The 20,247-nt window shown below is 41.8% G+C and overlaps 2 protein-coding genes across 2 annotated transcripts; one reads left to right on the top strand and one right to left on the bottom strand.

Annotated features, from left to right (window-relative positions):
• Nucleotides 1–1,420: 1,420 nt before the first annotated feature.
• Nucleotides 1,421–2,914, bottom strand: LOC121437560 (DDB1- and CUL4-associated factor 12-like protein 1). Its single transcript, XM_041637426.1, has one exon. The coding sequence runs from the start codon at nucleotides 2,870–2,872 to the stop codon at nucleotides 1,421–1,423; it is 1,452 nt and encodes a 483-aa protein (XP_041493360.1). The 5' UTR covers nucleotides 2,873–2,914.
• Nucleotides 2,915–15,223: 12,309 nt separating this feature from the next.
• Nucleotides 15,224–16,690, top strand: LOC121437555 (DDB1- and CUL4-associated factor 12-like protein 1). Its single transcript, XM_041637422.1, has one exon. The coding sequence runs from the start codon at nucleotides 15,239–15,241 to the stop codon at nucleotides 16,688–16,690; it is 1,452 nt and encodes a 483-aa protein (XP_041493356.1). The 5' UTR covers nucleotides 15,224–15,238.
• The last annotated feature ends 3,557 nt before the right edge of the window (nucleotides 16,691–20,247 follow it).

The following is a 20,247-nucleotide window of genomic DNA, read 5'->3' as shown; positions in this document are numbered from 1 at the left end:
TTTGCGGAAGGCCTGGCTGCTTTATCACTCTCAGTATTCTCACCTAAGAACAAGTCCAATGCCCCTGGATAGCATCCCACTACCTCTGTTAATCTGAATGGCAAAGTTCTTCAATCAGAACTATCTTTTTTAATCCCCAGCTCCTCTATTGGAAAATCATACAGCATTGTCACAATCACATATTATTACCTTTAGAGGCACAGAATGAGAGGCTTTGGTAACACACATATTCCACTTTTAAGTAAGAAACTTTGAAGTTCACAAAATGAAATCTAATTAATTTGGAGCTTATAAAGAGGGGGCGTTTCTTTCACAGTGAGCTGGATGGGCTCATTTTCTTTCTTTGCATTTTTTTCTTTCAACTTAAATTATAGGCAGATTTTTGAAAGTTTAGACATGCTCAAATATAACATTTGTGAGGAAAAATAGCAACAGCAAAAATACCCAGTCTATACCTTAGAGCAGTGTGTTTTCTGCCCTCTCGGCTATACATTCTACACTTATACTTAATATCCCTGCATCGAATGATGGCACTGAAACTCTGGGTAAGTTACTCCATCCACAAACATTCAAATATATCCACACGTCTTGACAGTACTAAGGCAAGAATTGAAAACAAGTACATTCTTTGATCAGTAAGAAGACAGAGCATGAAACTAAGATATGTCTTGAAAGAAAAATACCGATTTTTGGATTAATTTTGAAAGTTCAATTTAGCAGAACATTGAACACTTGAATACCTAAACCGTCCTCATCAACTGAGATTCTGATACACGAGATTCTATGACATAATTAACTTTTCAGAAAAGTGCGTTTTTCACCAACGACATATGAACTATACACAACATGATCACCTTTCACGAGTGACATATTTCCAAAAGAACACAATCTGGAACATGGAATGCATGTTATAATCGGAACAATGCCATAAAACTGTGGTTAGCGCTCCAGAAGAGATGGCTAAACTCTGTTTATTAGTAAATCTTGTTCATATCTCCCACACACGTGATGAAAACTAAAAGCAGTGTCTTTAAACCAGCTAATAGTAAAATAACACAACACATACACAAGTCTAACATTATAAAAGGGGTTTTCTTCCACATACAGACTATATGGATCACTCACTCAAAGATGTCACAGCTAAGAGTTAGTGGAAAGTATTTGTATGAACAGTTCAAAGAATGGTGGAGAGGTGCAGAAAAATTCTCAAAGCGACTTCTATCAGCTCCATCTGTCTTCTCCTCTCTTTCTGCTAAGAAATACACTGGTTAATCAGGGCCCGCTCTGCCTGAAAGACAAAAAGAAAGAAAAAAAGAGAGAGAGAAACAGAGTTAAAACAGCATGTGGAAAAGGAAAACGGCAGCGTTCAGTTAGATTGACCAGAAAGATAAATGCATACTGTTTGTTCAGCTAACCTTACTTAGCTCCAGAGGCCTGCATAGTTGCCATGGAGGCCTGAGGCCAGTGGGCCCCCACCCACGAAGAGCTTCATCTCTGGCCAGTTGTAGCAGTGAGTGTAGAGTGCGTTGGGGAAATCTACACCAGCAGCGTAATTCTCTAAGATGTCATTCTGGTTGATCCAGCCACTGCCACAGGTGAGCTTGAGCTTCCTTCCAGAGGGCACAGGAAACATGTCTGGACTGGCTACAGATCTTTGCTCGAGGAACTTCTGGGCACGGATGTCATAGAAGAGCAGAGAACCGTGACCTGTTCCCACGGTGACAATATGCTGGTGGACACTCAGGGAACGGACACCAGTGCCTCCCTCTCGGGAGCAGAATGACCAGATGTTCTCCTGGCCATGGCGAAGATCCAGGAATGAAACATGAGACTGGGATCCGACAGCATAGAGGGACAACTCGTCACAGTATGTGAGACACACGTTCTCCCTGCAGTAGGGCAGCCTTAGGGACAGCAGACTGGCCAGGGAGCTCCTGGCTTTCCACAGTTGGAAGTAGCCATCCAGAGACACGGCTCCCAGCTCCTGGTTTTTGTTGCTGTAAGCAAGGGCTCGAACTTTGCGGTTACCAGGACGGGTAGTGGGTGTAGGGATGGCCTCTATATCTGTAGGACGGATGTGAGCATAAGCTGGAAGGCCCGCATCCTCTTGCAGAGCAATGCTGCTATTGAACATGTCCGGATCCACCCGCCAGAGTGCCACGGTGCCATCGCGGGAACCACTCACAACCACAGTGTCACTCATCCACGCGATGGCAAAGATCCAGTCCCTGTGGCCTTGGCAATCTCCTAGGCACACGGGGTCCAGCGTGGGTAACTGGTAGACGGCCAGGCTGTTGGGGTTTTCCCCTCCAGTGGCCATGAGGGTCTTGGAGGGATTCAGTTCCACAGCATGAATGCCACAGGAAGGCGAGCCACGGGACTGGTCAGGCCCCCTGTCACTAATCAGAGGGATGTGCATGATGTGGTCAGTCTTGACGTCGACCACAAAAAGCGTGTTGCACTTGGTGCCACACACCACCTGCCTGGCATTTAGCCACTGCGATGCGAACACCTTGTTGAGGGGGCCGAGTGCCAGCTGGCGCTCCCTCAGCAGCTCAGGCAGCCTGAGGGCCCTGTAGCTGCACAGGTCGCCCTCGAAGCCCGCCAGCCTCGGGTGGCCCTCGTAGCCCAGCGCCCGGCCCTTCAGGTAGTGCACCAAGGAATGGCGAGCCATGGGCCGCTGTGGCCTCCTGACCAGCAGCAGCGACCCCTCGGCTTGGCCTGCTTCGGCTGCCGCCATTGCCACCATGGAGGGGCCTGGCGACAGAGAGCTCCCAGCATCCTCTTTGGAGGCTTTCTGCTTCCTGCTACCTGTTTGCTGAGGTCCCATGGTGGTTGGCGAGAGTTTGGAGGGTCCTGCGGGCTGTGGCATCTCCTGTGCCACTGGAGAAGGCAGCGCTGCGGTGTTGGCCTGAAACAGCGAATCGCTGGGAGCCGGAGGCTAGGCGACCAAGCCACAGAGAGCCGGTGGAGTCCTGAGCGCGTGGGCGGCAAAGGAGGCGAAAGCTGCTTGACCCAGCAGGCATTGCGCGGTCTGGCGGAAAGAGCCGAGTTGGAGCGGCTAGAGCCGAGGATGCGGTGCTGCAGGAGCTAGAGTGGAGCCGCGGATGCCAGACAGCTCAGCTCGTGGACTTCTGGGCCTTGAGCAACAAGTCCCTGGAGGATAAGGACAGTAGGCCGGGAGGGGCACATTCTGAGCGTGATTTTAGAAGAGCAGGCGGGGGTATGGGCTGACTATCAATGGCAGAAGTGATGGGAGGTGTGGAAGGGTGAGCTTTAGGGTTGGGAGATCATGGCAATAGGGGGTAGCTCGTGCCCAGCCAGAAAGGGATGCTAGGTAGTAGTAAAGCCAAGAAGATAGGAAAGCCATACAAAAGCTAGAAAGGAGCTTGGAGGAACAGGGAGAAATCTCTCTAGTGCCAATATTCCAGCACCTTCCGGATCCAACAAGTTAACTCAGTCACCTTCTCTTCGGCAGCCAAAATCCTTTAAATCTCTACTGCAATATAATATGAAACCCAATATGTCGTCAATCATGGTATAGACAGAGCCGTGATCTTTCCTGTCTGTGAAAGAAAACAAAAGTGTGCTCATAAGACTCTTTACTAAGGTCTTATATTGAACTTGGCAGAAAATAAAAGTGTTTGAAACTAGCAGTCCCTGTTCCTTGTAACAGCCCTTCCTCTTTTGGTAATTTATTTTCCACGAATCACTTTCCGCCCTCCTCCAATGTTCTCTACTGCTGCAATACAATCATTGGGGCAGACCATGTCAAATGACAGAACAATGCGCCTCACATCTTGCCTGCCTAAGATGATGCCCAGGCCTTGATGACTGACCACAGTCTTTAACGTCAAGTGGGTTGTGTGAATTGGCTAGGAAGAAGTGAAGTTGGGTATTTTGGAGATACCATCATCTCTTTTAGCTATGAGAACTAAGGAAGTGGGGGTAGAAAACTGCAAGTGAGGAGCTGGGGATACAAGTTCCCATCACTAGTTTAAGAGGTCCTTGGCCTTAGAGAACATTGAATCTTTGAGTTAGGAATACGACGGATGGTCATGATTTTAAGGACATGCGAGACAGAGAATCTTCCAGAGGAAAATGAGCATGTGAACACAATGGAAAGAACTATAGTGGTCTAGCTCATAGAAGCTCAGGAGTCAGAAAGGAAAATTTCATATCGTTGATTTTATTTTATTTTATTTTATTTGTTTTTGCTTCAAGATCTCACATCTCATGACCGACATATACTTGGTAGTTTATTCAAGTGTGACTTTAATTAATTAGGGATGCATTCCATAGACGCTCTTGCATAATACGGACTCTAAATATCTTATTTCCCCTCCACAAAATGTAGTTTGTTGAGAATGGGAGCCTTGAATTCACTTTTCTGATTAATCATGCAGTTTAAGAACTATTTTGTCCAAATAGACTAGGGTCCCAGAAAGCCAGTACATGCAGTAGAAACTAGTCCCAGTGCCTTTATCAATGGCTGCTCTGTCAGCCCCCATTGTCAGACACATTCAGAGAGTTCGATTTGATTGCATTCTCCTTCAGTCCCGGTCCAACTGGATTTGGTGAGCTCCCATTAGAACAGGCACATTGAGGAAGTGTAAATTTTTGAGTGGAAAAATAAATAAAAAACCTGAAGAATAAATAAATGAAATATATAAGAATACAAAAAACGAGCTATTTTATAGTGTTCCCACTCCCAAATGCCCCAAAACAGTTTGCTAATTTTATTTCTACTTCTTTTTGCACTTTTGCTTCAAGGGTAAATTTCATGTACAAGCCATGTGTTGTTCTTTCCCACCATTTCAGTTAATCTGTGTCATATTTGTACTCCCTAACATGCTCTAGTCTTAGAGTTCTGAATCTTTTCTATGTTATCCTTTTTATGGCAAAGGAATAGGTGAAATAGATTGGTGATGTGGGTGTTTCATATATCAATCTGTTGATTTCATTGGTTATTTAATAAAGAAACTGCTTGGCCTGATAGTTTAGAACATAGGTGGGTTTAGTAAATACAACAGAATACTCGGAAGAAGGGACGTTAGTCAGATGCTATGCCTATCTTCTCTGAGCCAAATGCAATGGTGCAAGCTTCCAGGCAGACATTCTGAATCTTTCCCGGTAAGACTAATGCTACACAGATTACTAAATATGGGTTAGCCAAGATATGAGAGTTAGCCAAGAAGTGGTTAGATACAATGGGACCGGAAGTGTTTAAATGAATACAGTTTGTGTGTTCTTATTTCGGGGCATAAGCTAGCCAGATGGCCAGGAGCCAGGAGGCAGGAACTCAGCCCGCTGCTCCTTTTACTGAATGGTGCCCAGACGTGGATAACTGAATCCAAACAAAGCTTGAGAAATCTTGGGAAAGAATAGAGTAAGGCGTGTTTTCTTGGTAGCAGCAATTTCTCGGTTCTGCTCTGCTTGCTAGAGACAAGCAAGTTCTCTCTTCTAAGAGAGGCCTCCTGACTCAGCTTTAGCTGCAAACCTTGCAGCTCTTTTAACTATAACCCTTATAGACTTCAAAGGTATGACAGGAGAATATTGTGAACAATTTTAGACACATAATTTAAACAAATAAGGTAAATTAACTGCTATCTCAAATGTAATAATAAAAGACCTTTTCAGCAATACATGTACTATGCGACTTTATCAGTTACCACTAGCCATACCACATAAATAGAAGCTTGGGATGCCTGTATAACTATTAAGGAACTTCAATTCATAATTTCTGATTACACAAAAGTGATATCCCAGTATATTTTCTGGGGATAATTATATTAGACTTAAACACTCTACTAAGTTTACACATCTTTTCTTAAAACCTGAAAAAGAGTACCAAGTTACTCAAGATGCCACAACACAATGCCACAGTAGAGTAAATGTTTCAAACAATAGATATATATTTTCTCAGTCCCTGAGGCTAGTTCATGGGTCAAAATAGGTTTAGTTCAGATGGTGTATTCTCTTATATTGTTGCCAAGTTGCTTTATCCAAGTGTACTCACATGGCTCTTCATTTTGTGAGAACAGGGAGATATTTGAACTTCCTCTTCTTATTAAAACAAATTCAATGGGTTAAGATGCTACCTTTATAACATCCTTTTACATTACTTATTTCATTAAAACCTTATCCCTGAGCATGGTCACATAAGGGGCTGGGGGAGCAGAAGATAATCTCTAATGTTCTTCCTCAGATGATGTTCATTTTAATTTTGAAAGAGTCCCTCACTGACTTAAATTTTGCAAAATGAGCTAGACTGCATGACAGGCAGACCCAGGGATCTGCATAGTTCTGTTACTTTAGCACTGCTATTACAAGCATTAGCCACCACACTTTGGTTTTTATTTGGGTGATGGGGATTAATCTCAGGTTTTCATGTTTGCATTTCCAGTATTTTACCAACTGAATTATTTCACCATCTGTCTTTTAATAAGTTTCCAAGCTTCCATGTATAAATTTTGAGAACACCCTGTTCCTCCTTAGCACAAGGGAACACATTCCTACATATTTTTAATCATATAATCCTCAACAAAATATTGGCAAATTAAATCTATAAACAGAAATTGTACAGAATGATTAATTTGGATTTAATCAAGTTGGATAAGATTGAGTCATCATTTTAAAAGAATCAGTGTAAACAACTATGTCAACAGTATAAGAAACATCATATGATTATTTTAAATGGCCCCAAAATACTATTGAACAAAATCCAATCCCTACTGATTAAAACTTTCAGCAAATTTGTAATAGAACTTTAAAAAAAACAGGCACAAACATTTCATTTAAAGTTAAGAAATTAGATTCTTTGCCTCTTAAATTAAAAACAAGACAAAGATTTCTGCTTTCATTATTTTTATTCACCATAGCTGAGTTTTTTCTAATCTAATAAAACAAGAAACAGAAGGAAAGCATACGAATGGAAAAGAAATAAGACTCTCTACTTGGCAATACAATACCAAGATATCTGCAAAAATAGTTTCTAGAGCTGGTAACTTCAGTGAGTTCACAGAATTCAAGGTTAATGTGCAAAAGCAAACAATATTGATACATACCCCAAATAATATTTAGAAATACAGTAAAAATGGAACTTTATGTAATTGTGAAAAATAAATGAGATAAATTCACAACTAGACTTACACAATGCAAATGCACAATATGTCTAGTGAAAATGGCAAAATAAAGCTTCATTATTAGAAAATACAGCATTATCAAACGGTAAATACTACTAAAATTGGTCATTAACATTAATTTCTATAAAAAATTAGAAATGCATGTTTTCTTATATGAATAAGCTTTTTATTAAACTTGTGTGGGAAGGTACATATTGGTTAGCAACTACTCACATAAATTTAAGTGTATGAGATCACTGTATACTTTTATGGTGTTTGTGTTTGAACCCAAGGTACCACACATTTTTAGATAATTATACCATTGAGCAATGTTCCTAACTTCAATTACTATAGATTTCTTGAAATAAAAGCATTATATATATAACAAATTAGTGGTTGCATTGATGATGTACGAAGAAAGAGGATTTGGCCGCAAAAGGACAATGTTAGGCTGGAGAGATGACTCAGGAGTTAAAAGCAGGACTGCCTTTCCAGTGGACCCAAGTTAGATTTCCAGCATCCACACAGCAGCTCACAACCACCTTTAGCTGCAGTATCAGGGTATCTGATGCTGTTTTCTGGTATTTGCACACACCATAAACTGAAACATTAAAATAAGTAAAATACCTATATATATTAAATAATTTTTAATTAGAAACAATAATGTAGATATCACTGTAGAAATTCAAAGGCTTCATATGTTTATTTTGTTAGTGCTAATATTCTGCATTCTCCTTGGAGAAAAACAGAAAAATGGATCTCTCTATCTTGTAGTCTAAATTTAGTAACCAATGAAATTAAAACCCATTTCATGTCTTAAGAAGCAAGACATAGAATTATGAAAACAATGAAGAATATGGAAGATGAAAACAAACTTAAAAATGCTTCTCCTTTGTTACTAGGTGTAGCACTGACAATGAACTCTTGTTACAACTCTGAGTCTGTCATACTTGACTTGTAAGGGATCATGAGATCATTTGGCACTAGAGACTGAAAATACCAAAAAAACAGATGCCACTCTCCCTCCTCAACAGTATTCACTCTATGACATGCAACTGGCAGTCATAAATAGAACTGAGCAGAGACAGCACAATCAACATTGCAGTCACTTCATAAGTTAACCTAAGAAGACAGGGAATTGATTTCAATGTGGTGCTGAAATCATGACTATTTTAAAACAAGTTTCTTTTCATTTTATATTTATTTACTGGGGATGAAAGAGGGAGAGAGAGAAAGAGAGAGAGAGAGAGAGAGAGAGAGAGAGAGAGCACAGACATGCAAGTATGCCTGCGTGTCTGTGTGAAAATGTTCCGGTCAGAGGACAACTTGGTGGAAGCTCCTTCTTTCCTTCTAACAAGTCTTGGTGGCAACTGCCTTTACCCCTGAACCATTTTACTGGCCTCAAAATCATGATCCTTTTCTCTTCAGTGTGTTCATAAGTGTACGCGTTTTTCTCCACACAGCCATTAGCACACAGGAAAAGGTCAGGGGAAAAACATTCGGTATCCTATTCTATTATTCTGCATTTATTCCTTTGAGACAACATCTCTCATTGAGCCTGGATCTGGATTGGTAGCCAGTAAATGCCAGTGACCCTCCTATCTGCACCTTCAGAAGTATTGTAGGTACAGGTGGGTGAGACGCTGCCTGACTTGTTACATGGGTGGTGGGGATTTAAATTCAAGACCTCAGCCTTAACTATCATGCTCAGTTGTAGATGGAGCAGCGGGTTGTGTTACTGCCAACTGGCCCCCGGCCGCATGGCTAGCTTGTGCCCTGAAATAACAACATAGAAACTGTATTCTTTTAAACACTGCTTGGCCCATTATATCTAGCCTCTTCTTGGCTAACTCTCACATCTTGGCTAACAAATATCTAATAGTCTGTGTTGCACCACGATGTGGTGGCTTACCAGGATGATTCTATCATACGTCCATCTTGGGCTGGAGCTTCATCCTGTCTGACCTGGAGAAGAGAGGCATGGTGTCTGAGCTAGAGAGGAGAGGCATGACAATTGCCTCACTTCCTCCCAGCATTCTGTTCTGTCTACTCCACCTACTTAATTTTCTGACCTATTAGGCCAAGCAGTTTTCTTTATTGATTAACCAATGAAACAACAGATTGACAAATGACCTTCCCACATCACTCAATATTCATTGAGTAATTTTAGACCATTGAAAGCATTAAAAAGTAGTTGTATTTATTTCTATAAAAGCATATTAAGGGTCCTGAGTGAATATTGTGCTCAGTTGCATGTTTTATGAGGTGTAAGAATTGACTTTGAATAGCTTAGAAGAAGTTTCACAGGGTATGCAGAAAATTCTATCCAATTTCGATATCCAAAATTTTTATAAGAATTATTTGATATTTTCAATGTATTTATGAAACAAACAAACAGCTGTATCAGTACATTATGTGTGCTATTAAATGCACAAACTAAGCTTATTAAATGAAATAAATTAATAAAATAACATTCTAAAATATGAATTTAAATTTATAGTATACAAAATGCACTTACCCTGAAAGAATGCTGATTTATTTTAAATATTTTAGTGCCATTAAAATTGCATAATATTTGGTGATGTAGTGTTCTAATAGGAGCAGCGGGGCTGTGTCCCCACATGCGGGCACCCAGCCGGCCGCATGGCTAGATTATGCCCCGAAATAATTACATGGAAACTGTATGTTTTTAAACATTGCCTGGCCCATTAGTTCCATATAAGGATTTGGTTTTCTGTTCATTTATCTGTATTTTAAAACAGTGTTTTGGTTTATGAGTTGAAAGGCTGTCACAACTCAAAGATATTTCACAAAGTTTCAAAGACTTAATTAGAAACAGCTTTTTATGTTTGATTTCTTAAATCATGCATATTTAATCCCAGTTAAAACTGTAGATATAATTTCTCTTTTTTTTTCAGATCATAATCTAATTATACTCTCTCCCTTTTCTTTTCTTCAAACCCTCCCATATATCTCTTCTTCCTTGCATTCAAACTTATGGTTTCTTTTTTTCCATTAATTGTTGTTTCAGAAGTAGGTGTGTGTGTGTGTGTGTGTGTGTGTGTGTGTGTGTGTGCTTGTGTGTGTGTGTGTAATTTTCCTGAATTCAGAAATACAACTTTACAACTTTCTCAGTCTGTATAATGGTTATTATATTATGTTTTAAGGGCTGACTGCTTGGTATTAGAAACCAATTGATCTGATATTCACTTGAGCAGAATATTTCTCCCATTCTCTGCATTCCTTAGTTTCTCATAGCTCTTTCTCCTTTCCATAGTTTTTTTTATCCCTTTCTGGCTCATGTTTTAGGGATTCACATTAGTATGGCTTTATAGTTGTAGCTTCTGGCATTTTAAGTAAAACTAGAGTTAGAAAGTTTTCTACTTCTTTGAACATTTTCATTATACTTGGCAATTTGCACTTCTACAAAGAAGTTGCTATATTTTGAGGTTCCTTATTTAGAGAGATTTTGAAATATGTTTGAAATAAAGGTTCCAATGATGTTTTGATCCTGTGACCATTTACATTATAATTGTTAGCATATATTCATCATTCAAAGGGATGGGTTTCATGTTGTTATATTATTTCACAGATATTCTCTTTTTGAATTTTTTAAACATTTCTTTTTTACACTTATTTATGTATTTTATGTTTGCGAGTGTTCTATTGACTTTATTCCAGAAGAGATCAGATCCCATTAAAGGTGGTTGGGAGCCACCATGTTGTTTCTGGGAATTAAACTCAGGACATTTGGAAGAGCAGCCTGTGCTCTTAACTTTTGAGCTAACACTCCAGCACCATGTGATACCTTTTGACAATGGAAAAGCTGGCTATGGTGGCACACATTTCTGATCCCAGCATTCAGGGAGTTAAAGACAGGCAGATAAGTGAATTCAAGATCAGCCTAGTCTGCATAGCAAATTACAGAATAGCCAGGCCCACATAGTGAGATCCCATCTTTAATAAAACAAACAGACAAACAAAAGTTGAAGTGGCACGTGGCTGTATCCTTGAACTAGACAGACAGAGGCAGAAAGACCAGAAGTTCAAAGCCATGGGTCAGTAAGGTGGCTCAGGGGTTGAAAGCACATGTCTCATGAGCCTGGCAAACTGAGTTCCATCACTGAATCCATGTAGGATGAAAAAAAAACCCTCCCAAAACTTGTGCACCAACAGCACACCAATGCCTGTGCTTGCTTGTGTATGCAACAACAATGATAAACCAAGCCTTTCAAAAAGTTCCTCAGCCAAACCCAGCAAAAAGAATGCAACTGTTTTTCTCTATTCAAGTGAATTTTGTATTTCCAGGTTCTGGTCCCCTCCAGTTGGGGCAGGTTGGTAAACTAATGAACAAAATAAGCTTGGGCTGGACCCGGGGAAAGAAGGGCAGTCTGGCTTGAATCCTCGTGCTTTATTATAGAAAGTACAGGCACCTGCCCCACCCAACCCGTGAGCTAGCAGCCATGGAGGTACAGTCCAAAAGGCTGGACCAGGAATCTTGGGAGCCAGGAGGACAGGAGAAGAGAGAGGCTGAAGATGGAGAACCTGCCCCAGCTTATCTGATCCAGGCCACAGAGCTCATCACCCAAGCACTGCGGAAAAGGAAGGGCAGTGCCTATGGTGCTGGGCTCAAGACTACCAAGATAGGGTGCCCATCCTTTTCCAGGGCATCTCGGGTGAGTATGGCAGTAAGGAAGACGGGGACAGAAAGGAAGATGGCTCGGTGTGTAAAGTGCTTGTCGTGCCAGCATGAGGGACTGAATTAGAGTGCCCAGAACCCACACAGAGGTATGCCGCAGCACGCTCAGGGACCAAGTGTTCCTATGTCAAGGTCAGGGGCAGAGACAGAAACAGAACTGGTGAGCCTGGCGTGTGCAGCAGAGAACAGTCATGATGGAAGGGGGATACTACATCTGAGGTTGAACACTGACCTCCCCACTGACCTTGCACATCGACAAAGTATTTTAAGAAAACAAAGAAGGCCCAGGAGCCTTCTTTTCTCACAGAGACCTTGGACAGAGTTTTCTTTCTCTTTTGAATACCCCTATAAAATGGGAAATACTCAGGGCAGGGGGAGGCACATTCTGGCCAGGGATTTTGAATGGATTGGACCTTCTGCTCTTTGAAGTAACCTGTCCCCTGCCTGTCGGGATTGTGTGAAGAAGAATGCAGATGAGTACCTGAAGTGGGCAGAGACCCTCCAAGCACACTTGCCTTGAGGGGACCCTTCCTTAGATTTCAACTCCAGCACTGCCAGCCTCCTCTGCTCCTTTCCTAGGGTCCTGGTCTTGTCTCTGAATGTGTGAGTCACTAAAGATTCCACACCAGTTTGGAATTATTATTTATAGAATGGTTATTTATTTAAAGTGGAAAAAGCTACAGATCACCACCCCAGACAACAGCCCTCTGCCCAATCTGGAAAGGAGTCCAGTAGCCAGAAGTGGAGTTGTAAGCAAGAGAGCAAGAGGAGGGCTGCAGCTGATTTTTAAAGAGAGAGAGATAAAGCCCCAGTTGGCTGGTATCTCAGCAGCTATAGGCTGGAGGAGTGGAAGGAGGTCCCGAAGCACCTCCCCCTTTTGTGTAAGTAAGAGAGTTCTAAATCTACTATCAAATTATATACAATAAGAACAAATATCCTATTCTAACTAGCTTAAGTGTTGTATAATAAATTACTTGGCCTATCATGAGAGGAAAGTACCTACATTTATATAGTCTTCAACCCCATCGAAGATCTGAGAAGGAAATAATGTTACCTGGGTAATTAGGAAGTGCAATCAAACAACTTCCAAAACATGCAACAAATCACAGAGACAACTGGGTACGTGGGCAATCACCCAAAGTCACGTTTGAAGCATTGAAGCAACCAACTTTGGCTAAGGCCTAATGAAACTGACATACCATTATCAAAGGCAAGAAACTTGTCAAAACTATCTTACCCTGTCTTGGAAGGATATGACAGTCCTGTTTTATCCATTTACAGATACTCCGTATCTCTGTCAGTGGTTGAGGTATGGACATTTCTTTGCCCAAAGGCCAGTACTGCCAAGAGGAAAGGCTCCAGGTAAAGTGTCTTTGGTGCTCAACATTCTCTCGAGAATTGACTGGTGTTCCATGGAGCAATTGTGTCTCACTACCATGGAACTCTGAGTTAGATTAAAGGCCATCTTCTACAGATCTTTGAAGAGGTTGAAGATTATCTATACTGAATATAATCCCCATGAATCTAAGGAAACTGAATAGTCTAATTATAAATGACATAGATGCCTATATATATATAAAATTCTCAATACCTATCTAACTTAAAGACTAAGACAATAAACAACTGTGCAATAAATGAGGACAATGACCTCCAAATGTGATGGAGGAAGGTCATTGGTTAAATAAAAAGAAACTGCTTGGCCCTCATTGGTTAGAAGATAGGTGGGAGGAGTAAACAGAACAGAACGCTGGGAGGAAGAGGAAGTGAGCTCAGACTCCACAGCTCTCCTCTCAGGAGCAGACGCCTCAGCAGAGACGCCATGCTCCCGGCTCCTGGGCAGACACACGCGATGAATCTCCCACCCAGGATGGACATAGGCTCGAATCTTCCCGGTAAGACCAGTGCTCACAGATTATTAGACATGGGTTGATCCGGATATCAGAATTAGCCAGTAAGGGCTAGAGCTAAAGGGCCAAGCAGTGTTTAAAAGAATACAGTTTTCTTGTATTTATTTCGGGTATAAAGCTAGCCGGGTGGCGGGATGCAGCCCCGCCGCCCTTATTACTACACAAATGTAAACAATGTACAAGTATACATTGCAATATGATATATACATATATATATCAATACATAAACAATATATAAGTATCTTAATCAGAGGTAGAATTATACACTGCAATATGGTAAATATACATATATCAATACAATATATATCAATACATAAAAATGTTTAAACAGAGTTAAAAGCATGCATGCATACAATAGTCAATATAATTTAACTTTGTATCAATATACAATAATCAAGACCAATATAATTGCCTAAAAACAATAAATTATAAGTACCTATCTATTATCCCGTCATCCAATTTTCCCTCTTTTTTTCTTTTTTTTCAAAAGGATCCCTGAGCTTATGAAATTCTTCCACCAACCCTCAACCATATACTAATTATAATCAACCCATAAATGATGTCCCTAAACCCAAGGAAAACTTTTCTGGGAAAGGGGATGTCGTCCTCTAGAATTACTTCCAGTTCTCATGGGGGTGACATTCTTTCTGGGGGAACCTACGAAAGTAAAATGATGGTTAAATTTCAAGATAAATGTCTGGTAAGATTTCAAATTGTCTCTGAGTATTTTGTGGAGGTCTGGCCAAAATGTTGTAAAAAATGTGCACAGTATCAACTAAACAAGTTAGAACCCTCTTGTGCAGCCATACCAAAAACAGGTCTTATAGTAGCACTATCAGTATCATGACGTCATATCAACGAGGTGGAGTTATTGTTATGGCCCCCATCTAAGTCCAGGAAAATTCAATGTTACTGAAGGAAAAACTCATTGTTCATTATTGGAAGGTGCTGGACTACCGGCGCTAGAGAGATGTCTCCCTGTTCCTTCAAGATCCGTTCTAGCTATTGTGTGGCTTTCCTATCTTCTTGGCTTTACTACTACCTAGCATCCCTTTCTGGCTGGGCACGAGCTACCCCCTATTGCCATGATCTCCCAACCCTAAAGCTCACCCTTCCACACCTCCCATCACTTCTACCATTGATAGTCAGCCCATACCGCCCGCCTGCTCTTCCAAAACCACCCTCAGAACGTGCCCCTCCCGGCCTGCTGTCCTTATCCTCCAGGGACTTCTTGCTCATGGCCCAGAAGTCCACAAGCTGAGCCGTCTGGCATCCGCGGCTCCACTCTAGCTCCTGCAGCACCGCATCCTCGGCTCTAGCCGCCCCAACTCGGCTCTTTCCGCCAGACCGCGCAATGCCTGCTGGGTCAAGCAGCTTTCGCCTCCTTTGCCGCCCACGCGCTCAGGACTCCACTGGCTCTCTGTGGCTTGGTCGCCTAGCCTCCGGCTCCCAACAATTCGCTGTTTCAGGCGAACACCGCAGCGCTGCCTTCTCCAGTGGCACAGGAGATGCCACAGCCCGCAGGACCCTCCAAACTCTCGCCAACCACCATGGGACCTCAGCAAACAGGTAGCAGGAAGCAGAAAGCTTCCAAAGAGGGTGCTGGGAGCTCTCTGTCGCCAGGCCCCTCCATGGTGGCAATGGCGGCAGCCGAAGCAGGCCAAGCCGAGGGGTCGCTGCTGCTGGTCAGGAGGCCACAGCGGCCCATGGCTCGCCATTCCTTGGTGCACTACCTGAAGGGCCGGGCGCTGGGCTACGAGGGCCACCCGAGGCTGGCGGGCTTCGAGGGCGACCTGTGCAGCTACAGGGCCCTCAGGCTGCCTGAGCTGCTGAGGGAGCGCCAGCTGGCACTCGGCCCCCTCAACAAGGTGTTCGCATCGCAGTGGCTAAATGCCAGGCAGGTGGTGTGTGGCACCAAGTGCAACACGCTTTTTGTGGTCGACGTCAAGACTGACCACATCATGCACATCCCTCTGATTAGTGACAGGGGGCCTGACCAGTCCCGTGGCTCGCCTTCCTGTGGCATTCATGCTGTGGAACTGAATCCCTCCAAGACCCTCATGGCCACTGGAGGGGAAAACCCCAACAGCCTGGCCGTCTACCAGTTACCCACGCTGGACCCCGTGTGCCTAGGAGATTGCCAAGGCCACAGGGACTGGATCTTTGCCATCGCGTGGATGAGTGACACTGTGGTTGTGAGTGGTTCCCGCGATGGCACCGTGGCACTCTGGCGGGTGGATCCGGACATGTTCAATAGCAGCATTGCTCTGCAAGAGGATGCGGGCCTTCCAGCTTATGCTCACATCCGTCCTACAGATATAGAGGCCATCCCTACACCCACTACCCGTCCTGGTAACCGCAAAGTTCGAGCCCTTGCTTACAGCAACAAAAACCAGGAGCTGGGAGCCGTGTCTCTGGATGGCTACTTCCAACTGTGGAAAGCCAGGAGCTCCCTGGCCAGTCTGCTGTCCCTAAGGCTGCCCTACTGCAGGGAGAACGTGTGTCTCACATACTGTGACGAGTTGTCCCTCTATGCTGTCGGATCCCAGTCTCATGTTTCATTCCTGGATCTTCGCCATGGCCAGGAGAACATCTGGTCATTCTGCTCCCGAGAGGGAGGCACTGGTGTCCGTTCCCTGAGTGTCCACCAGCATATTGTCACCGTGGGAACAGGTCACGGTTCTCTGCTCTTCTATGACATCCGTGCCCAGAAGTTCCTCGAGCAAAGATCTGTAGCCAGTCCAGACATGTTTCCTGTGCCCTCTGGAAGGAAGCTCAAGCTCACCTGTGGCAGTGGCTGGATCAACCAGAATGACATCTTAGAGAATTACGCTGCTGGTGTAGATTTCCCCAACGCACTCTACACTCACTGCTACAACTGGCCAGAGATGAAGCTCTTCGTGGGTGGGGGCCCACTGGCCTCAGGCCTCCATGGCAACTATGCAGGCCTCTGGAGCTAAGTAAGGTTAGCTGAACAAACAGTATGCATTTATCTTTCTGGTCAATCTAACTGAACGCTGCCGTTTTCCTTTTCCACATGCTGTTTTAACTCTGTTTCTCTCTCTCTTTTTTTCTTTCTTTTTGTCTTTCAGGCAGAGCGGGCCCTGATTAACCAGTGTATTTCTTAGCAGAAAGAGAGGAGAAGACAGATGGAGCTGATAGAAGTCGCTTTGAGAATTTTTCTGCACCTCTCCACCATTCTTTGAACTGTTCATACAAATACTTTCCACTAACTCTTAGCTGTGACATCTTTGAGTGAGTGATCCATATAGTCTGTATGTGGAAGAAAACCCCTTTTATAATGTTAGACTTGTGTATGTGTTGTGTTATTTTACTATTAGCTGGTTTAAAGACACTGCTTTTAGTTTTCATCACGTGTGTGGGAGATATGAACAAGATTTACTAATAAACAGAGTTTAGCCATCTCTTCTGGAGCGCTAACCACAGTTTTATGGCATTGTTCCGATTATAACATGCATTCCATGTTCCAGATTGTGTTCTTTTGGAAATATGTCACTCGTGAAAGGTGATCATGTTGTGTATAGTTCATATGTCGTTGGTGAAAAACGCACTTTTCTGAAAAGTTAATTATGTCATAGAATCTCGTGTATCAGAATCTCAGTTGATGAGGACGGTTTAGGTATTCAAGTGTTCAATGTTCTGCTAAATTGAACTTTCAAAATTAATCCAAAAATCGGTATTTTTCTTTCAAGACATATCTTAGTTTCATGCTCTGTCTTCTTACTGATCAAAGAATGTACTTGTTTTCAATTCTTGCCTTAGTACTGTCAAGACGTGTGGATATATTTGAATGTTTGTGGATGGAGTAACTTACCCAGAGTTTCAGTGCCATCATTCGATGCAGGGATATTAAGTATAAGTGTAGAATGTATAGCCGAGAGGGCAGAAAACACACTGCTCTAAGGTATAGACTGGGTATTTTTGCTGTTGCTATTTTTCCTCACAAATGTTATATTTGAGCATGTCTAAACTTTCAAAAATCTGCCTATAATTTAAGTTGAAAGAAAAAAATGCAAAGAAAGAAAATGAGCCCATCCAGCTCACTGTGAAAGAAACGCCCCCTCTTTATAAGCTCCAAATTAATTAGATTTCATTTTGTGAACTTCAAAGTTTCTTACTTAAAAGTGGAATATGTGTGTTACCAAAGCCTCTCATTCTGTGCCTCTAAAGGTAATAATATGTGATTGTGACAATGCTGTATGATTTTCCAATAGAGGAGCTGGGGATTAAAAAAGATAGTTCTGATTGAAGAACTTTGCCATTCAGATTAACAGAGGTAGTGGGATGCTATCCAGGGGCATTGGACTTGTTCTTAGGTGAGAATACTGAGAGTGATAAAGCAGCCAGGCCTTCCGCAAAACTGGCCAGGATAGGTTAGCCCAGAATTGGTATTGAGCCACGTTTCCTTTTCCCTAAACATCTGACATGTAGTTTGCATTGGTGTTGGCAAACTACATGCTGTTCAGTACCAAACCTGAATTGCTGAAAAGAATTACTTGTGAGTTAGATATACAAAATAGTCAAATTTTTGTTTATAGAGATCATGCCGGTTCATTCCGCAAATTATACAGTTTTGCTACATATCTGTGCAGTTCTTTTGCTTGCATGTATGGTTCCAACTCTCTTATAAGTGATTGGAGAGCAGAGATTGTAAACTGCCATCTTTTATTTCTTTATTTGTGTACCAAGACTGAACAAAGGCAATCAGTTATTATTTACTGATATTTTTCTGGCCAATGGAAACCTGAACTTCAAATTGTAATATATATTTACTGTTGCATAATAAAGAACCTTGCTGGGTGATTCCCTCTCCTGTTTTTCTTTAAAATTTCCCTAATACATTTTCAGGGCTTGTTGTAGAACTTCATACATTCATAAATAAAGTAATATGTGATACTTAGAAGATGAACAAAATTTTACTTTTCATATATAACTGGACATTAATCCTTTAAAATACAAAATGGAGATTTGAAGATATATTTAAAACGATTGGTTTATTTTACCAGAAATGTATTTGAAAATTTTCGAATATAGGTTTTTAATTTAGAAATAATTTATATGGGTAATTAATTTGAAACAAATTTTTCAAACTATAAGCTGCCTATTTTCTTAAAAGTAGTAGGGGATTGGGGTGTTCAAGAGAAATAAGTTTGGAGATACAGAAAAGGAATCCTTCCATATTGGATGAGATTTAAAATAAACAATCGAAGGTAAAGATTTAATCTGAATTCTTCTCTGACTTGATTCATTTTTTTCGTGTGTGTGTGGGGCGGTTGCTTATTAGGGGAAATGGAATGGTAAAAGGGGAAAAGGTCTGAGTGACCAGCTTCTGGGGACAGGAGTAGCAGAAGAGGAGAGAGAGGGAGAGGCAGGGAGAGAGAGAGAATTAGAGAAAGTGAGAGAACTAGAGAGAGAGAACTAGAGAGAGAAAATTAGAGAGAGAGAGATTGAGAGAGAGAGAGATTGAGAGAGAGAGAGAGAGAGAGAGAGAGAGAGAATAAGGGAATGTGCCCTGAAGATGCTCTACGTGGCTGTAGCTGAGGACATGTCCTGTCAAGACACTGAGAGCAGGCCAGTACAGATGCACGAACACTAACAGCCTAGCCTGGGACTAGCTACTAGGCAATCCTTAACCTCATCGTCTGTCTCCACCTCCAGAGTGCTAGAACTAAAGATATGTATCACTAAACCTGGCATCAATAAAACTTTATAAGAAGTAAAAGGTATCGTTTATGATTCTGGGAACAAATTAGGAGGGGAGGTAGACACAATTAAATACATCTGAAACAGATGCAATACTATGACTTCATTAAATAAAATTCAATTACTGTTTAACCTTTATGAGTGTCTATGTGACTTTATTTGATATTACAAAACACATAATCAGAGCATATTCAGGTGACAAATTCTCTAAAAATCTAAGATGTACAGTTTTTCAGAATTCCTTGAACCTGGGCTTGGTGGTGTTTGCCTTTAATCCTAGCAATTGGGCAGCAGAGGCAGAGGCAGGCAGATCTCTGAGTTCCAGGACAGACTAGTCTATAGAGTGAGTTCCAAAACAGCCAGAGCTACACAGAGAAACCTTGTTTTAGACAACGGGAAAAAATTTAGTGTTAATATAATCGCCAGCTCACTTTAAATGTATGATATTATAGGTTATATACCTTTTAGAAGACATTCACAAGATTTGGCTAAGTTTTACTAGCTACACAGCCTAATTGTGATTGTATTTTGAATTTAGAAAGTTGCAATAACTTTTAAATCATTAAATTCTGAACATAAGTGTCTTTTGCAGTACATGTATAAACTGGATTTTGAAATATATATTTATTCTTTTCAGTTTTCTTATTTATATAAAACACGTTTTGATCAAATCCACCCCTCTGCACACTGCTTCAACTTTTCCAGAATTAGAAATCTCTCTCGCTATATTTCTCTGTAAACTTCATCTCCTCTAATTTCAGACCGCTGAATGGAATTCCTCCTGCCAATATGT

The sequence above is a fragment of the Microtus oregoni genome, unplaced genomic scaffold (assembly GCF_018167655.1).
Source record: "Microtus oregoni isolate MIOR12 unplaced genomic scaffold, Mior012 000052F_ref0000163, whole genome shotgun sequence".
In the NCBI taxonomy this organism is placed as follows: domain Eukaryota; kingdom Metazoa; phylum Chordata; class Mammalia; order Rodentia; family Cricetidae; genus Microtus; species Microtus oregoni.
Note: the sequence above shows the minus strand (reverse complement) of the source record. Positions and strands in the feature narration are given on the sequence as shown.

Coding starts and splice junctions, on each gene's coding strand:
- LOC121437560 (XM_041637426.1), bottom strand. CDS start 2,872: ATGCCACAGCCCGCAGGACCCTCCAAACTCTCGCCAACCACCATGGGA.
- LOC121437555 (XM_041637422.1), top strand. CDS start 15,239: ATGCCACAGCCCGCAGGACCCTCCAAACTCTCGCCAACCACCATGGGA.